The sequence below is a fragment of the Chelon labrosus genome (assembly GCF_963514085.1).
Source record: "Chelon labrosus genome assembly, chromosome: 22".
In the NCBI taxonomy this organism is placed as follows: Eukaryota; Metazoa; Chordata; class Actinopteri; order Mugiliformes; family Mugilidae; genus Chelon; species Chelon labrosus.
The window spans coordinates 21,037,353-21,052,395 of record NC_140355.1 but is presented as its reverse complement, the minus strand read 5'-3'; the positions used below and the strand labels follow the sequence as shown (position 1 = coordinate 21,052,395).

The 15,043-nt window shown below is 45.2% G+C and overlaps 2 protein-coding genes across 4 annotated transcripts; one reads left to right on the top strand and one right to left on the bottom strand.

Annotated features, from left to right (window-relative positions):
* Positions 1-110: 110 nt before the first annotated feature.
* trim23 (tripartite motif containing 23) lies at positions 111-8,650 on the bottom strand. 3 transcript variants are annotated; one of them, XM_084572712.1, is made up of 11 exons: positions 8,122-8,646; positions 7,275-7,437; positions 6,776-6,897; positions 6,405-6,683; positions 6,122-6,304; positions 5,816-6,031; positions 3,812-3,946; positions 3,503-3,632; positions 3,308-3,418; positions 2,214-2,338; positions 111-2,130 (listed from the first exon to the last, which is right to left on the bottom strand). In XM_084572712.1, the coding sequence occupies exons 1-11, from the start codon at positions 8,212-8,214 to the stop codon at positions 1,951-1,953; spliced, it is 1,737 nt and encodes a 578-aa protein (XP_084428838.1). In that variant the 5' UTR covers positions 8,215-8,646; the 3' UTR covers positions 111-1,950. The 3 variants fall into 3 exon arrangements, with proteins under 3 accessions (XP_084428838.1, XP_084428837.1, XP_084428836.1); XM_084572711.1 differs by having other exon boundaries at positions 8,116-8,645; XM_084572710.1 differs by having other exon boundaries at positions 5,816-6,304; positions 8,116-8,650.
* Positions 8,651-8,833: 183 nt separating this feature from the next.
* On the top strand, positions 8,834-13,941 carry mzt2b (mitotic spindle organizing protein 2B). The gene is made up of 4 exons (XM_084571687.1): positions 8,834-9,255; positions 9,460-9,648; positions 9,737-9,897; positions 13,477-13,941. Exons 2-4 carry the CDS (start codon positions 9,473-9,475, stop codon positions 13,620-13,622), a joined length of 483 nt encoding a protein of 160 aa, XP_084427813.1. The 5' UTR covers positions 8,834-9,255; positions 9,460-9,472; the 3' UTR covers positions 13,623-13,941.
* Positions 13,942-15,043: the final 1,102 nt, after the last annotated feature.

Sequence of the window (15,043 nt, the reverse complement as noted above, 5' to 3'; positions counted from 1 at the left end):
GGTCAATTAGTTTATTATACAGCATCACATTATATATAATTTACAAAAAGCCAATATCAAGTCCACCAGTAACAAAGGGGGGGGGGGTTTTAATGCGCACTGTGCTTCTACGTTTTCAAAAAGGAGGAACAAATGTTTTCACAAACTACGCGGGAAGAGAAGGCTTTTCACACGTGCAGCCTGGTTTTTTTTTTCTTTCTTTTTTTTTTTATACATAGATACAAATATTAAACATTACATAGCAATGAATAAAGATCAACTCAAACGATGGTTCCTCGATAACGAGTCGAGCGTCGGCGTTAAATGTCTCACTAAAGTTTCACATGACACTATGACTGGAGGCTGGTTAGAGGCGTACCGTCGTGGATGAAGATGTTTAAACAGGAAGAAGCTTCACCAGACTCTTTTTTTTTTTTTTTTTTTTCTTTTAGTTTTCTTTCTAGCAGTGATGAGGTTAATACTCAAGTCTACTCAGAAACAGCAGATGCTTCCAGAACGTGTAGTGAGGCAGCAGACCAAGTGCATCCGACCGAAAACAGAACCTCCTCCTCCACGGCCTCATAAATAAGAAACAGTTCAGTAAACAGTTTGTTCCGTAACAGACGACACTACATTCAGACTCCAAGATCATCTGCAGCATTAAATAGCTTCACTCGCTTTAAACTCAGGAGACGTCGGTGAAATATCAGACGCCGCTGCTGTTTACGGAGCGAGATCTGAACGTTTGTTTTGTTTTTTTCTTGTATTTTTTTTGGCCACCGGTCAGAAGTCACGTCTCTCGTCCCTCTTGCAAATATTAAAACTCTTTAGTATTATTATTTATTTCTCAGGATTATTTGAAGGAAAGTGCCGTTACAACGTGGACCGCTTAGCTGAGATTACTGCCACATGGAGCTGGTTATGATGAGAGATGATAGAGATACAGAGGGGGAGAGTGGGGGAGAGAGGGTAAGGGGGTTAGGTTTATGTTAGAAAATTGGAGAGAGGGCAAGAAAAAGAGGGAGGGAGGAGAGAAAAGGGGATGAGAGGGAGAGGAGAAGACAAATTGGGACGGAGAGGGCGAGAGAAAGGGGGAGGGGGAGAGAGGCAGAGGGGGACGGGTACAGAAAGTGAGGGGCAGAGAAGGGGTGAGGGGGAAGGAAGGGGAAAGGGGCAGAGAGGTTGAGGGAAAGGGTGGGTGAGGGGAGAGGGGAAAAGGGTGAGGGAGAGGAGAGAGAAAGTTTGAGGGGGAGAGAAAGGGGGAAGGGGAAGAGAGGTTGAGGGAAAGGGTGAGGGGAAATGAGGGCGGGGGGGAAGAGAGGGTGAGGGGAGAGAGAGGGGGTGAGGGGAGAGAAAGGGGGAGAGAAAGTTTGAGTGGAAGAGAGGGAGAAGGAGAGGGGTTAGAAAGGGTGAGGGGAAGAGAGATTGAGGGGAAGAGAAGGGACAGGGGGAGGCGAAGAGAAAGGGTGAGGGGAGAGGAGACGGAGGGTGAGAAAGGGGGAGACGAGGGAGAGGGTCCACTCAGCAGCAGGTCTAACATGGCTAACTATTGGTGTCACCTGAAGAAGAGGAAGAGCTGGAGTTGGGGCGGGGGCTGGAGCTGGGACGGGGGCTGGAGCTGGGACGGGGGCTGGAGCTGGGATGGGGGCTGTAGGCTGTAGCTGGGGCGGGGGCTGTAGCTGGGATGGGGGCTGTAGGCTGTAGCTGGGGCGGGGTCTGTAGTTGGGGCGGGGGCTGCCGTCCAGACAAAAATCTTTGAATGAGGCTTTGAAGCAGGTGAGAGTATTTCTAGTGAAGCTGGAGAACGTATTTACATCTTTGTTTCCTTTGCCCACACTGATGCACAAAGAAGGAAAGATGAGGAGGAGGAGGAGGAGGTGACGATTGGGAGGTTTCGTGGGTGACCCTCAGAGGGTGTTAACAGGGGAGAGGTGGGGGGGGGGGGGGGGGGGGAGAGTCCGTACGTTCAGCTCAGGCCACGTCCAGGACGCCGGCAGCCACCAGCTGCCGGGACAGCCAGTCCAGCCCCTCGTGGAGGCCCATCCCGCTGCGGGCGTCGCAGCCCTGAATGTGCCAGCTCCTCCCACAGCACAGCTTGTGTAGGCTCAGCAGCTCCGTCATCTCCTCCACGGACACGGCGCCTGGGACGTCCTGCAGAGGGAAACGCAGTGATGGTCAACTATTATAAAAACAACAACAAAATGAGTCTTTATGGAATAATTTAATTTAAATACCTGCTTGTTTGCAAAGATGAGCAGCAAGGCGTCTCTCAGCTCCTTCTCCGTCAGTAGTTTGGCCAGTTCACTGTGGGCCTCCATCAGCCTGTCCCGGTGGCAGCTGTCAATCACAAACACCACCGCTGCACAAAGAGACGGAGGAAAGAAAGTGACATGAGTTGCACAGGTGCAGTTAAATTACCAAATAACGACCCCAGTAGTTGTGTTGTGGGCAAAAGAGGAGGTGAAGGGGTGTAGTAGAAGAACCACAACGTCCAAGCAGGGAGGAGGAGGAGGTCGGGGCGGATGGATGGGTCAACGTTTAGGCTTTAAAACGGGAGGACGGTGTTCATTTCTAGCTAGAATCAGTCCTCTAACAATGGTTTTCTATGGGGTTATGACACCAGCCACTATTTTATGATGCTAATTGGATAATAGCCCAGTTAGAACAATCAGCCACAACATTATGACCACCTTCCTAATACCGTGTCGGCCTCTAAAACAGTTGCGACTCATCAGAGAATGGACGTGGTTCTTCTGAGGGTGCCCTGTGGTGTCTTGGGGGAGACTTTGAGGGGAGGGGCCTCTATTGTGGATCATCCCACAGACACTTGATCAGTTTGGGATCTAGTGACTTTGGAGGCCAGGTCAACACCAGACAACCCCTGGTCTGGTCCAGGTCTAAGGTCCTCAAGTTTCCCAGCAGAACCCTGAATCGTCCCAAGACGGTCAAAGCTATCTACTCCTCCCTTCAGTGGTCATAATGTTGTGGCTGATCGGTGCATAAGGTCTGCTGGGGATGGATTTGCTTGGAAACCAGAGAAGGTGAAGACACGGCTCACGTCAGTCTATTTAAATACACATTCAAAAGGAGAACCTGCCAACAGGAACCTACTGTATTTACACAGTGAGTTGTGTTTACTGTGAAACCTGCGACAATTCAGTCTCAGACTGTATTTTATTATAGACCATGTTTGCTCAGTAGCTCATTTGCAAATATATTGTCTTTTTATATATATATATATATATATATATATATATATATGAAGCTGCAGATTATGTTGACCGTGCCACACTAACAACATCCAGCGTATGTAAAGCAGAGGACGTACCTTGAGTGTTGAGATAGTAGTGTTTCCAGAGGGGTCTGAGCTTATGTTTGCCACCGACGTCCCAGATAGTGAACTTTAAGTTTTTATATTCCACCGTCTCCACGTTGAAACCTGGACGAGAGATTTAAAACCAAGCTTTACTCGTAGTCTTCGGACTCGAAAACAAAGTTACCGTCACGGAGCGGCGGCGCTCACCAATGGTCGGGATGGGCTGCATGAACTCATCCTGCTTCAGCTTGAAGAGGATGGTCGTCTTTCCGGCGCCGTCCAGCCCGAGCGTCACCACGCGGATCTCCATCTTCGGACCGATGTGGACCCGGTTGTCCTGGAAACACATTCGCAAAAGATTACCCCACATCGGAGGCCGACCCACGCCCTCGCCCTCGCCCTCTTCCGGGACAGGATTTGCATGCGACATGCAAATACTGCAGCAATGGCTCTGAGCTGGATCTGTGTGTGTGTGTGTGTGTGTGTGTGTGTGTGTGTGTGTGTGTGTGTGTTTACCTTGGTGAAGGTGACGGGGATGCCAGCATCCAGCTGAATGTGATCCGCCAGCTCAGTGAACTGGTGCTGCTGCTTCTGAAGCGTCTCCAGTAAACAGTTGATCTCCTGCTTTGCCAACACAACTCTGCAGTCGTCCTGCAGGAAGAAGGAGGGGGTACACAGGCTCTTTAGAGTTTTGCAGGCCTTTCCTCCATGTGTTCCATCTTAATAATAATAATAATAATACATTTTATTTATAGGCGCCTTTCAAAGCACCCAAGGTCACCGTACAATTAAAACAGGGTTTAAAATACATAACAGACATCAAAAGCATTTACCAAACTACAACTATAAGACACTAAAAGATACGATAAAAAGATAAAAGATTTGGTTTAAAAATAAAAAATAAAAATCTGGAGAGAGTGACAGTCAGGGAGGGTAGGCTTGCAGAAAAAGGTGGGTTTTGAGATGGGATTTGAAAATGGCCAAAGTGTCAATGTCGCGGATGATGGGTGGAAGGGAATTCCAGAGGCGGGGGGGGGGGCGGAACAGCTGAAGGCTCTGGACCCCATGGTGGTCATGCGGGCAGGAGGGATGGTGAGGCTGATGGTCTAAGAGTCCGGCTGGGTGTGTTGATGTGGAGAAGTTCTTAATTGATCCAAAACTATCAATTCAGCCGGAAGAAACAGCCGGAAACACTAAAGCAGAAACACGCTACTACCAAACGGACCAATCACGGCTCTGCGTAGGGCTCTGCGTTGTCACCGTAGCCTCTGCGTCAACTTAACGCAGAAGTCTAAACTGCCTATAACACGATTACATGTGCATTAGCTTAACACTGTAGTTTTAATCTAGCCTGGAAGACAGTCAAACGTTCCTGCAACACAAGTTGGTCTGGACTCTCTCCGTTTGGGACTGTATTGACCCCTGACCCCTGTATGGGTCTAACCCTGGACTCTGGTTGACGGTCAGTCAGCAGTATCCTGGAAGCCAAAGACAAACTTCCCCACTTTCAATTTCTTTCATGGCAAAGCTTGGTCTGGAGTTTGGGACCGATTATGCTCCTGTACAGATTTCAAAATGTCTGCGCTGGACTCTTTCCTTTTTCTTTCTTCCAGTTCTTCCATGCTTCCTTCCGTCTTTCCTTTCTTCCTTCCTTCAATACTTCCTCCTTTGTTCCTTTAATTCTTTCATCTTTCTTTCTTTCTTCTGTACTTCCTCCTTTCTTCCTTCTCTCCTTCCGTCTTTCTTTCTTTCTTTCATCCATACGTCCTCCTTTCTTACTTTCTTTCATCTCTATTTCCTTCCTTCCTTTTTTCCATACTTCCTCCTTCTGTTCCTTCCTTCCTTCCTTGTCTTTCTTTCTTTCTTCAATACTTCCTCCTTCAATCCTTCCGTCTTTCTTTCTTTCTGTCTTCTGTACTTCCTCCTTCCTTCCTTCCTTCCATCTTTCTTTTCTTCCTTCTCTCCTTCCGTCTGTCTTTCTTTCTTTCATCCATACGTCCTCCTTTCTTCCTTTATTTCTTTCTTTCGTCAATCTTTCCTTTCTTCTCTATTTCCTTCCTTCCTTCCGTCTCTTTCTTTCTTCCTTCCATATTTCCTCATCCTTCCTTGTCTTTCTTTCTTCAGTACTTCCTCCTTTGTTCCTTCCTTCCATCTTTCCTGTCTTACTTCTCTCCTTCCTTCCATCCGTCTTTTGTTCTCCAAAAGACAGACTCCATTTGGGGCTGTATTGACCCCTGACCCCTGTATGGGTATTCTTTGCCTAACCCAGGAACAGTAACAGGACTCGATGAAGGATAAGATCTCTCCGGGTTGACGGTCAGTCAGCAGTATCCTGGAAGCCAAAGACAAACTTCCCCACTTTCAATTTCTTTCGTGACAAAGCTTGGTCTGGAGTTTGGAACCGATTATGCTCCTGCAAAGATTTCAAAGTGTCTGCGCGGGACTTTATGTGTTGACGGACAAAAGAGGAATCTGAGGGTTATTCAGTTGTGTGCAGATGTATTCTCTTCTCTGTCCTACCTGCTGAAGCGTCTTCTCGCAGTGCAGGCAGGCCGTGGACACCTGAGACAGCAGGATGGTCATGTCCTCCTGCTGCTGCCTCAGCCAGATGAGCCTCTCGCGCACGTGGGCGTCCACCACGCTCAGCGCCATCTCCTCCTGCCGACACAGCGTCTCGTGGAGGTCCGCGAAGTAGGCTCGGACGCAGGAGCGTGCGCTCTCCGCCGTGCCGGGCACCTGCCGGACGCACGGAAAAGACGTCAGTGCCCCAGGCGGAGCGTCGAAACGTTTCAGGAAGAAGCCCTGCGTGTGGCGGCGGCGGCTTACGTGCTCGGTGTGCGCCATGCCCACGCCGTCCTCCACCATCTGCTCCCCGCCTTCTATTTGCTGCACGATGCCCACCAGCTTCCTGGAGTACTCGGACACCTCGTCTGTGAAGGTGCGGATGCAGTGGGCCATGTCCAGGATGGACGCACGTATCTGGTTAGCTTCAGTCTCAAGGACGGCGTGCTGGAAAGAAAGTTGAGGAATGCATAACCTGAAAACTGCTCAACTTTTGAGTCTTTTTTTTATGCAGAAATGTAAAAAATACTGCAAATATTGACCATACCTTGTGTCCCTGGTGCTTGCCGTACTCCTTACACACACAGCACATGAGGGGCCCGGACTGACAGGCTTCCTCCAGGCAGACGAACTCGATGGCGTGGACCTGATGCTGCAGGCACAGCGTCTTCTCGTGAGGCTTGTCGGCCAGCGGCACCCGGCGGTGCTTGGCCAGCGTCCGGGTGGAGTGGGTGAGCTGGGAGCACTCGGCGCACAGGTGGGTGGCGCACACGGTGCAGTACATGGAGGCCGTGTGGCTCTCGTCCTCGTCGCAGCGGATTATACACTGGGCGGAAAAAGGAGGAGCCGTGAGCGGAGAGGGTAGAGCAGGAGCAAACGGTCTTTGAAACTTTAATAAGAACGTAAGGGCCGCCTTACTTCTCCCATGCCTTTCAGGGCGTCCTCCGCCATTCCCGACTGGTTGGACGCCCCATTCTGGAGCCGCTCCAGGAGCTCGAGCAGAGCAAAGTTCTTCTTTAGACCCCAAACTCCAGAGTCGCCTGTGCAGATGAGAAGAATAAATGATGAAAACTGAACTGGACACAGATTTCTGCACTAGAGCACCATCAAAACTGATTATAAGATCAACCCCGTGCACTGATTACTTGATAATCCCTCTCCTTTAGAGGACTGCTATCGTCGTATATCCCTCAGTGAATCTCCTTTAACTTTGATAGAATCATTTCGCCTCAGTTGACTTTAATTTGTATTTTTTCGTGTTGATTTCTGCTCTGCAACTTCGTCCTGCAGAACCTTAGACGACGTCCTGTGGTTCTGTATTTCGTTTCCTTTCTTTTCTCTCGTGGCAAGGTTTTATTGAGGCCTCTAAATGCTGGAAAGGTGAGTCACAGAGGTCACAGACGGCCTCGCTACTCACCCAGCTCGGTGAGCTGTCTGTCGAAGGGGCACCGGACCGCCCGGCCGTTGAGGGGCAACCGGGTCAGACAGTCGTGGCACACCGTGTGACCGCAGAGCAGCAGGCGAGGGACCTTGTCCCCCTGGAGCGAGAAGACGTCCTCGCACACACCGCACTCGAGAACCTGGACAAATTTAACTTGTTCAACTTGGTTGGCCAGATTCAGAAAGCTTTATTCCTTCCTTGGGGGAATTTAAAGGAACATGTGAGCAGCGTGATGTGGAAGAAACAATATAATAAAAAATACACCATATTTATAAAAACAACACACTTACATGAGACTAATGCATGATCACAAAAGTCTCAGGTTGAAAGTGTGAGGTGCAGTCATCTTTTAATACTTATTATATATCTTGAGGTTGAATAAATGCAATGCAAACACTAATTCAAGAGCAGCAGCTTCTTTTAAATGACATTAATATTAAGCTTTTGCTACCACACAGATGAGGCTGCACTGAAAGCTAACACCAGCTAGCCACAGTGGACCATCCAGTTCTGTTAGCATGCTGCAGGCACAAATACCAGCCATGTCTCAATCTGTCTGAGTTATTACTAAGCTCTGCGGACAGTAAACTTCCCGAATGTTACAGCGCTGACACGCAGCTCTTATCGGATCTAGAATCATGTTTGGCATCCTCTGCATACAACGCCAACGCAGCAGCAGCAGCAGCAGCATTATTCGCCCCAAATCAGAAGCCACGAAGGCAAGCCTCCCCGCTGTCGATCCTTCGTGCAAACAAACCGAACAGAATCCCCGCGAACGAGACCTAGCTGTGGATTTTTATTTTTTTAATATAACAACCTTAACTGCGTTTCCACTGGCTCCCCTCCCGTGTCGGATACAGGGCTCCATCGTCGCTACGGCGCCCTGCTTGTTTATTCCTGCTGCAGCAGCGGCCATTCTCGGACGACAGCGCTGATCAGCAGGAGCGAGAGCACAATCCCCCTCCCGAAGTACTTCCGGTTTCGTCCTGCGACTCGTATTAGCAAACAACGCCGTTCTTTCGACTTGTTGGACGTTTTCGTCTTGTCAGAGTCACGTGTTGTAATGTACTGACGCAGTAACATTAGTGCGAGTGCAACATACATTTGAGACTTTCGCAGTTAGCGAGAAACATTGGCTGTTTCGTCTACTTCCTGCTTTGTTGCGCGTGCGCAGTACAACAAAACAGCTATTTCAGCCAAATTCGACGTCGGTTTATTTATGTAATAATTTGTTATGATTGAAATTATCCCTTTAATAATGTAGAATAATATGTATTTAAAATAAAAAATAAAAATGTTTTATATATATAACTTATCTGTGTAAAAACTTTATTTAAAATACAAACTTTGTCGACAGAAAATATACGTGAAAGACAAAAATAACTTGTAATAACGTTTAAGGTGATTAATGACAAATCAAAATATTACTAATTGTTATTAATTTATTATTTTATTTAACTTTACCGCCTTCATTTTTTAATATTCTGGCATGATAGTAAATTATGATTCAGAAAACGCCGGTAAATTACAGACCAGATTTAATATTATATTTTTCCAAGCCATACCAGTGCATTTAGAAGCTATAAATGATTAAAAAAATACGAAAATACACAGCTATAAAAAAAAAAGTATAAGCTTTAACAGCACACGTATACAACTCAAACGGTTGCCTGGAATAAATAATAATAATAATAAAAAAAAAATTAAAAAGTTAAAACGTAATTTTATTTACACGAACTATTTGGTTGCGTTCACTGCAAATTATATTATTTAGTGACTCTATAAATGTATTTAATTCTTTATACTGTCTATGGTGCGGAACGTCCTGTTTTATTTACAGTCTAAGGGAACGTCGCATGATGATGACGTATTGTTGGCGCGTCTCTCTTGGCTGCTGCAGAAGAGTGTGTTGTGGTTGACGACGATACCCAAAATTCTCATCTTTACCCCCTTAACGGTAGGCATTTCTTATTTTAATGAAACATACGTCTGTTATATTTGTCATTTTAAGGTCTAGGGGTTATATGTTTGTTAATATTTGAAGAGGAAGCCGAATTTTATCAGGTTTATTGTGGGCTGGTGACACACACGGTTATTATTGAGACTGAATTATCGAGTTTATGTTTTTTTTTTAATGTAAAATGATTTATTCTGACCACAGGTATACATTAGCGATGTCTCAACAGCCACAACAAACTGTGCCCACCGCCCCTGACTCCCCGGCGCTGGTGGTCACGTCTAATGTGCAGAAATATGCAATAAAGAAGAAGAAAGTGCTGAGTGCTGAAGAAACGGAGCTGTTTGAACTGACACAGGCTGCGGGAATCGTCGTGGACCAGGAGGTCTTTAAGTAAGTGTTGTGATAAATCAGCAGGAACCTGACGGAAGGAAGTGTATATGAAATGAAGGATTAAAATAAGATGTATCTTTGATTTCAGGATCATGGTGGACCTGCTGAAGATGAACGTGGCCCCTCAGGCCGTGTTCCAGACCCTGAAGGCGATGTGTGCAGGCCAGAGAGTAGCAGAAAGCTGCGGAGGAGACACTTCAACCGCCTCCCACACGACTAGCGTGACCACGGCGCCCACAGAGCCCAGAGGTTAGTGTCTGAAGACGCAGTGTTTGAACTGTAACCGGTTTTAACATGAAGACTGCACACTCTGCCACAGGGCTTTACACTTACTGCAGCTGATTAGACCTCAGCTCAGGTTCAAGGTGGGTGGACTTTATGCTTGGGGGGGAAACAGGAAACCACGTAGCACAGTCATGCATGAATATTTCCCAGGATTTGGACGTGGTATTGATGGATCTGCTCATTTATAAAAGGTTGAATGATGAAAAACAAACATTTTTTAGCCATCTTTAATTGTGAAATCATTTTCTCATGGAGCTATGGTTTATTCTGGAACAAAGTAAAGACCATAGTCTTCTTCCTCACTTACAGCAGATAGCTAAAATTGCATTTTAGCTAATCGTGCAAAATAGGTGAAAACATCAGTAGGGATATACGAACTGCTGCAGAAGTTCTCTGCCATGTTTCCGTTGAAACAGAAAACAGAGGCCCCTGGATGTATTTGAATGTCATTAAACTCTATACGTCTGTGAACATCTTTTCTGCAATGGACATTTTCACTTGTCAGAGCAGAAGGGAACTGATAACGTAAATGATTGCACGGTCCAGACAACGTTTCCTGATGATAAGCACAATAGCAGTTTCCAAGAAGTGGCAAAACTAACTGAAATCAATTCTTATTTACTGTGTTTTGCACTTTTAACGCAGCTACTTTTAAAAATAGCTGTATTACTAATCCACACTATCCACTTTTTTAACTGTGTTTTAACATTGTTGGTGAAATTTACTTGAAAACCCGTTCACTGGAAGCACATTTCAGGTGTAATGTGTTACTACTTGGCTCTGTCTGAGGTGCTTTTACGCAGCTCCAAATCCCCTAAACTAACACGTTGCACCTTTAGTGTTTGAGTTATGGAGAAACAGAAATGCAGCACAAGAAGCAGATGGTCCACATTCCAAGCTTACCAACCTGTAACCCACTCACCCATACCTTTCTAGAAGCTATAACCTCAGAAGTGTGTGACACAGCTCTTTCTAAACAGTCACATCGCTCCTGTTCTGGTTGAGGCTACGGCCCATCCCTTGCCTCATCCTCAATCTCAATCTTTTACCCCAGACTGATCTGCACACAAAGACTGAACTGATATCAACCCTGGCTTTTGGTTTGTTTGTAGATGGAGGCGGTTTTGTTCTGTGAAACAGAATTATGCTGGAATTTTTAATTCACTTTAGGACATTTCAGGACCCATAACTCTTGATTTCTGAAATGAAAACATGTAAATTGAGAAGAAGAAGAAGGGTCCAAGGATGGAGCCTTGTGGAACTTTTCAAGTCAAAGACGCCGCTGTAGAAAATAAACCAGAGATTAAGTATGTTTTTAAGGCGGTGTCTCACTTTTTAAAAGATCTGAGCAAAACAAAAAACTAAAACTGAGTCATAAGCTGTTTAAAACAGACCTGACCTTCTGCACCCAGATTTTTTTCAACAAACGTTTAGAATGTATCACCATATCAAGTCAGAAATATTTGATGCTTTCTTCTGTCGGCCTCCTCTCTTCTTCCTTTGTTCCTCACGCCTCCCTTCAAGCATGACAACTATTCACATTCCTCCACTTAGCGTCTGTACACACTGTTGAAGAGGCTCGCCTCCTGTACTGCACTCTGACTAATCCCTCTTTCTATCTAAAGTCCCTCTTCACTTCACCCCATACTGAGGTTTTCCACTTAAGTAGAGGTGAACTGAAGACCAAGGATAGTCGTAAAAAAAAAAAAAAAGAAGTTGATCTTCACTGTGTGCATGTCACGGTGCTTTCTAATTTCTTTTCTATCCCCCTATGAATTCTTTCTGTTTCCTGAAGAAGAGGACTCTTTGGTCTCTGGAAAGAGCCCCAAGCCTCCTGCAGCTCCCCCCTCAGCGTCAGGCCCCAGGGCCACAAGGGTCAACACTAAGATTGTGGTCTACGGCCCCCAAGACGCTAGCTCTCCTCACTCTCAAGGTCCCCTTCTGCTGCTATGTGTCCTGCGCCTCCATCTGTCCACTTGTTTGCCTTTTGTTTTATTTTTTAAATCGATATAAGTGTTGTTTATGTTTGAGATGATCCAGAATCTCAGTAATAACTACACGCCTTCCTCCAGTCACCCATCGGCCCCTTCCACAGCTGACATGTCGACTTGTCAGACTCATAAAAGCATGTGTGTGCAGAGAATTAATGAGCGCTGCAAATTAATTGAATCATTTACACAGTGACATGTAGGTGGAATTGTGTGTGTGTGTGTGTATGCATGTGTGTGTGTAGGTGCATGTAGACTAGAAACGTTTTCTCTTTTACGTGGTCATACTCACTGCTCAAATTTGGTTTGTTTTTAAAGTGGCTAGAAAGTTCAAAACTGAATCCTAAGCATCGTTACACACCAATCATGTGATCAGCTGTCAGTGATGTCTCTGATGGCCCAGTTTTTAGCCGATTCTGCAGGTTAAATCTCAAAATGAGATGTAGATATAATAGTAGTAGATGTAATAATAGAACCTCTTCCTGTTTCCTGAACAAAGACTACTGCCACCTGCTGGTGGGAAGGCTGACTGTCGGTTGTCTCAAGTCTTTGTGGTGTGTTCAGGTGCAACTTTTAGGCCCAGACATGTGTTGCTGGTAACAAACCTTAAAACATGTTCAGGTTTGGACTTCAGATTATGAATCCCCTTTGAAATTCAAACAATAATTTCTCATGCACCAATGTTACGGTGTCCCTTTAAACTATAAATGCTGTGCTAACAGAACACAGCAAAGATCTTAAAATGGCTAAAGCAGTTTGCAGTGTTTGACAACTACTTTCATACTAGTTTATAAAATACAGTGGAAAATAATCTGTCTTCTCAGTTTAACATCAAGTATTCTGCAATAACTAAACACCAGCTAATATTAACCACAATGTGAGACCAAGTCAGACTATAGCTAGTAGCCAAACTGCTCAAAGTACTGAATATAAGCGTGTTTTTTCTATTAAGACACAGCTAGAGGTTAATGGTTACTGTGCAAAAATATAGTGTAACAGTAGTATAAGCAGAGAACAGTCATAAAGCGGGTCTGTAGCTATAGCTTGCTAACATTAGCTCATAGCCCCCACAAGCTAAAGGCTGCAGAAGTGACGCTATAGATAGTGGCTATGGTGGGTGGGTTTGATTTTGGTTATTTTAGTGTTATTTAGTGTTATTATATGTGCAAAATATAATCTAGCCGTAGCACAGGCATGTAGCAATAGCTAACATTAGCAAGTAGCTACAATAAGCTAAATGCTGTAGAAGTTGGGGTGCAGCTAGTAGCGAAACCCCCTGATAACGGTGCATTTAGTTTTTTGTCACTGAAGGCACAACTAGAGCTGAACTGTGTCACATTTCATAGCTGCTTTCTTGCCACTTTATTGCTTCCAGGTCACGTGTGCAGTGTTGATGTAAGAAACACGCGCTCCTCTGTATCTCATTCATTCCCTGTCCCTGGTCGTCGTCATCCGTCGTTTCCTCGTTTGAAAGCATCATCTTGCACCGGAACGTGTGAATCTATCACATCCGTCTCCTCCCTGATCGCTGTGTTTCTTTGTTTTCTTTCAACAGTTCGCAGTAAAGCTTCGGCGGGCCACTCCGAGAAGAGCAGGGAGGCCTCCAGCCAGAGAGTGCAGAGGCAGCCCAGCGCCACTAGAGGGCAGAAGGCCAAGAGCTCCGGCAGCAGTAGCTCTTCATCGCAGATAAACTCCACATAAGACTCAGGTCCAATGAGACACCGTCTGTAAATATGTAGCTTCCTTTACACTTTATTTATGTCTTTGTTTGACTGTTTTTGAAAGGACTGGCTTCACCTGATTCATAAATATAGTCTTAGAAAATGAAATAACTGGATAGATTCCACTGATGTTAAGTGAGAAAGTACATTTTGTTTTTTTATATATATAATTTAGACGAGCCGGTCCCTTTAAAGTGCTAACAATATATAAAAAATAAAAAAATATTTTCTACTTCTTCTCAATTTAAATGCCATTCATCTTTATATTATTATGATTTATCGTTAATAAATTCAGTCAGAATATACCTAACATATTTGCTCTCTCTTCTTTCAGCACACATTTTCATTAATCTTATAAACTATTTTTACCTTAAAAGTCTCTTTTAAACCTTAAAAGAGACTTTAAAATCTTAAAATCTTAGAATCTTAAAATCTTAAAATCTTAAATTAAAAGTTTATTTGTTTTTGCTGTTACACAGGGGAAATCTAAAGTTGAATACTGCTCTTCCAAAGTGTTTGCGCCACAAAGATTGTGCGTTAAATAGATTTATGGTGAGTAAAGAGAAAGACGGGACGCTGCAGTTCCATCTGCTTATGAAACAAAGTTAGATTTTCTGTTGTTTTATGACGAAGGCAGCTGACGACGGCCTCCTGCACATCTCAGTGTAATTGGTTTTCCGTCTTGAGACAGTGAGGAGGAGTGCAGATCAGCCACAACATTAAAACCACTGACAGGAGAAGTGAATAACATTTAAACCAAATTGGGACAATTCAGTGTTCTGCTGGGGAAACTTTAGGACCTGGCATTCATTGGTGTGGATGTTACTTAGACATGTAGCACCCACCTAGACCAGACCAGGCACCCCCACCCCATAGCAATGACACCCCTTGATGACAGCAGACATCCCAACACAGAAACGCTTTAGGTGGTTTAGGAAGGTGGTCATAATGTTATGCCTGATCGGTGTAGGTACCTTTAAAAAGTTTGCATTTGAATCTTGTCTCTGTAGTCGTTCAGGACGGTTTCACACCCGCCACATGGGGGCAATATAAGCACACAGCTATCACCGTCGTCACCCAGCTTGCATACACACATATTTATTTTTATTTATTTTTTTGTCACAGCCTTTCCATGAGTCGGCCTGCTCTCATGAATGAAAGTGAATGTGAAATGCGTGCGTTTTGTATTTTCCTCCCGTGCGTATTTGAAGTAAACATCCACTCATTCACAAACGGCAACGATGCCTCCGAGGTGAGAGCTGCAGGGAGGAGGCAGAGATGAGAGATGCTGCTGCTGCTGCTGCTGCTGCTGCTGCTGCTGCTGCTGCTGCTGCTGCTGGGCTTTATGTGGCTGCAGGTCTTTTATGTGGCCGTTTGTCCTGTTTATGTGTTCCTGCCTCT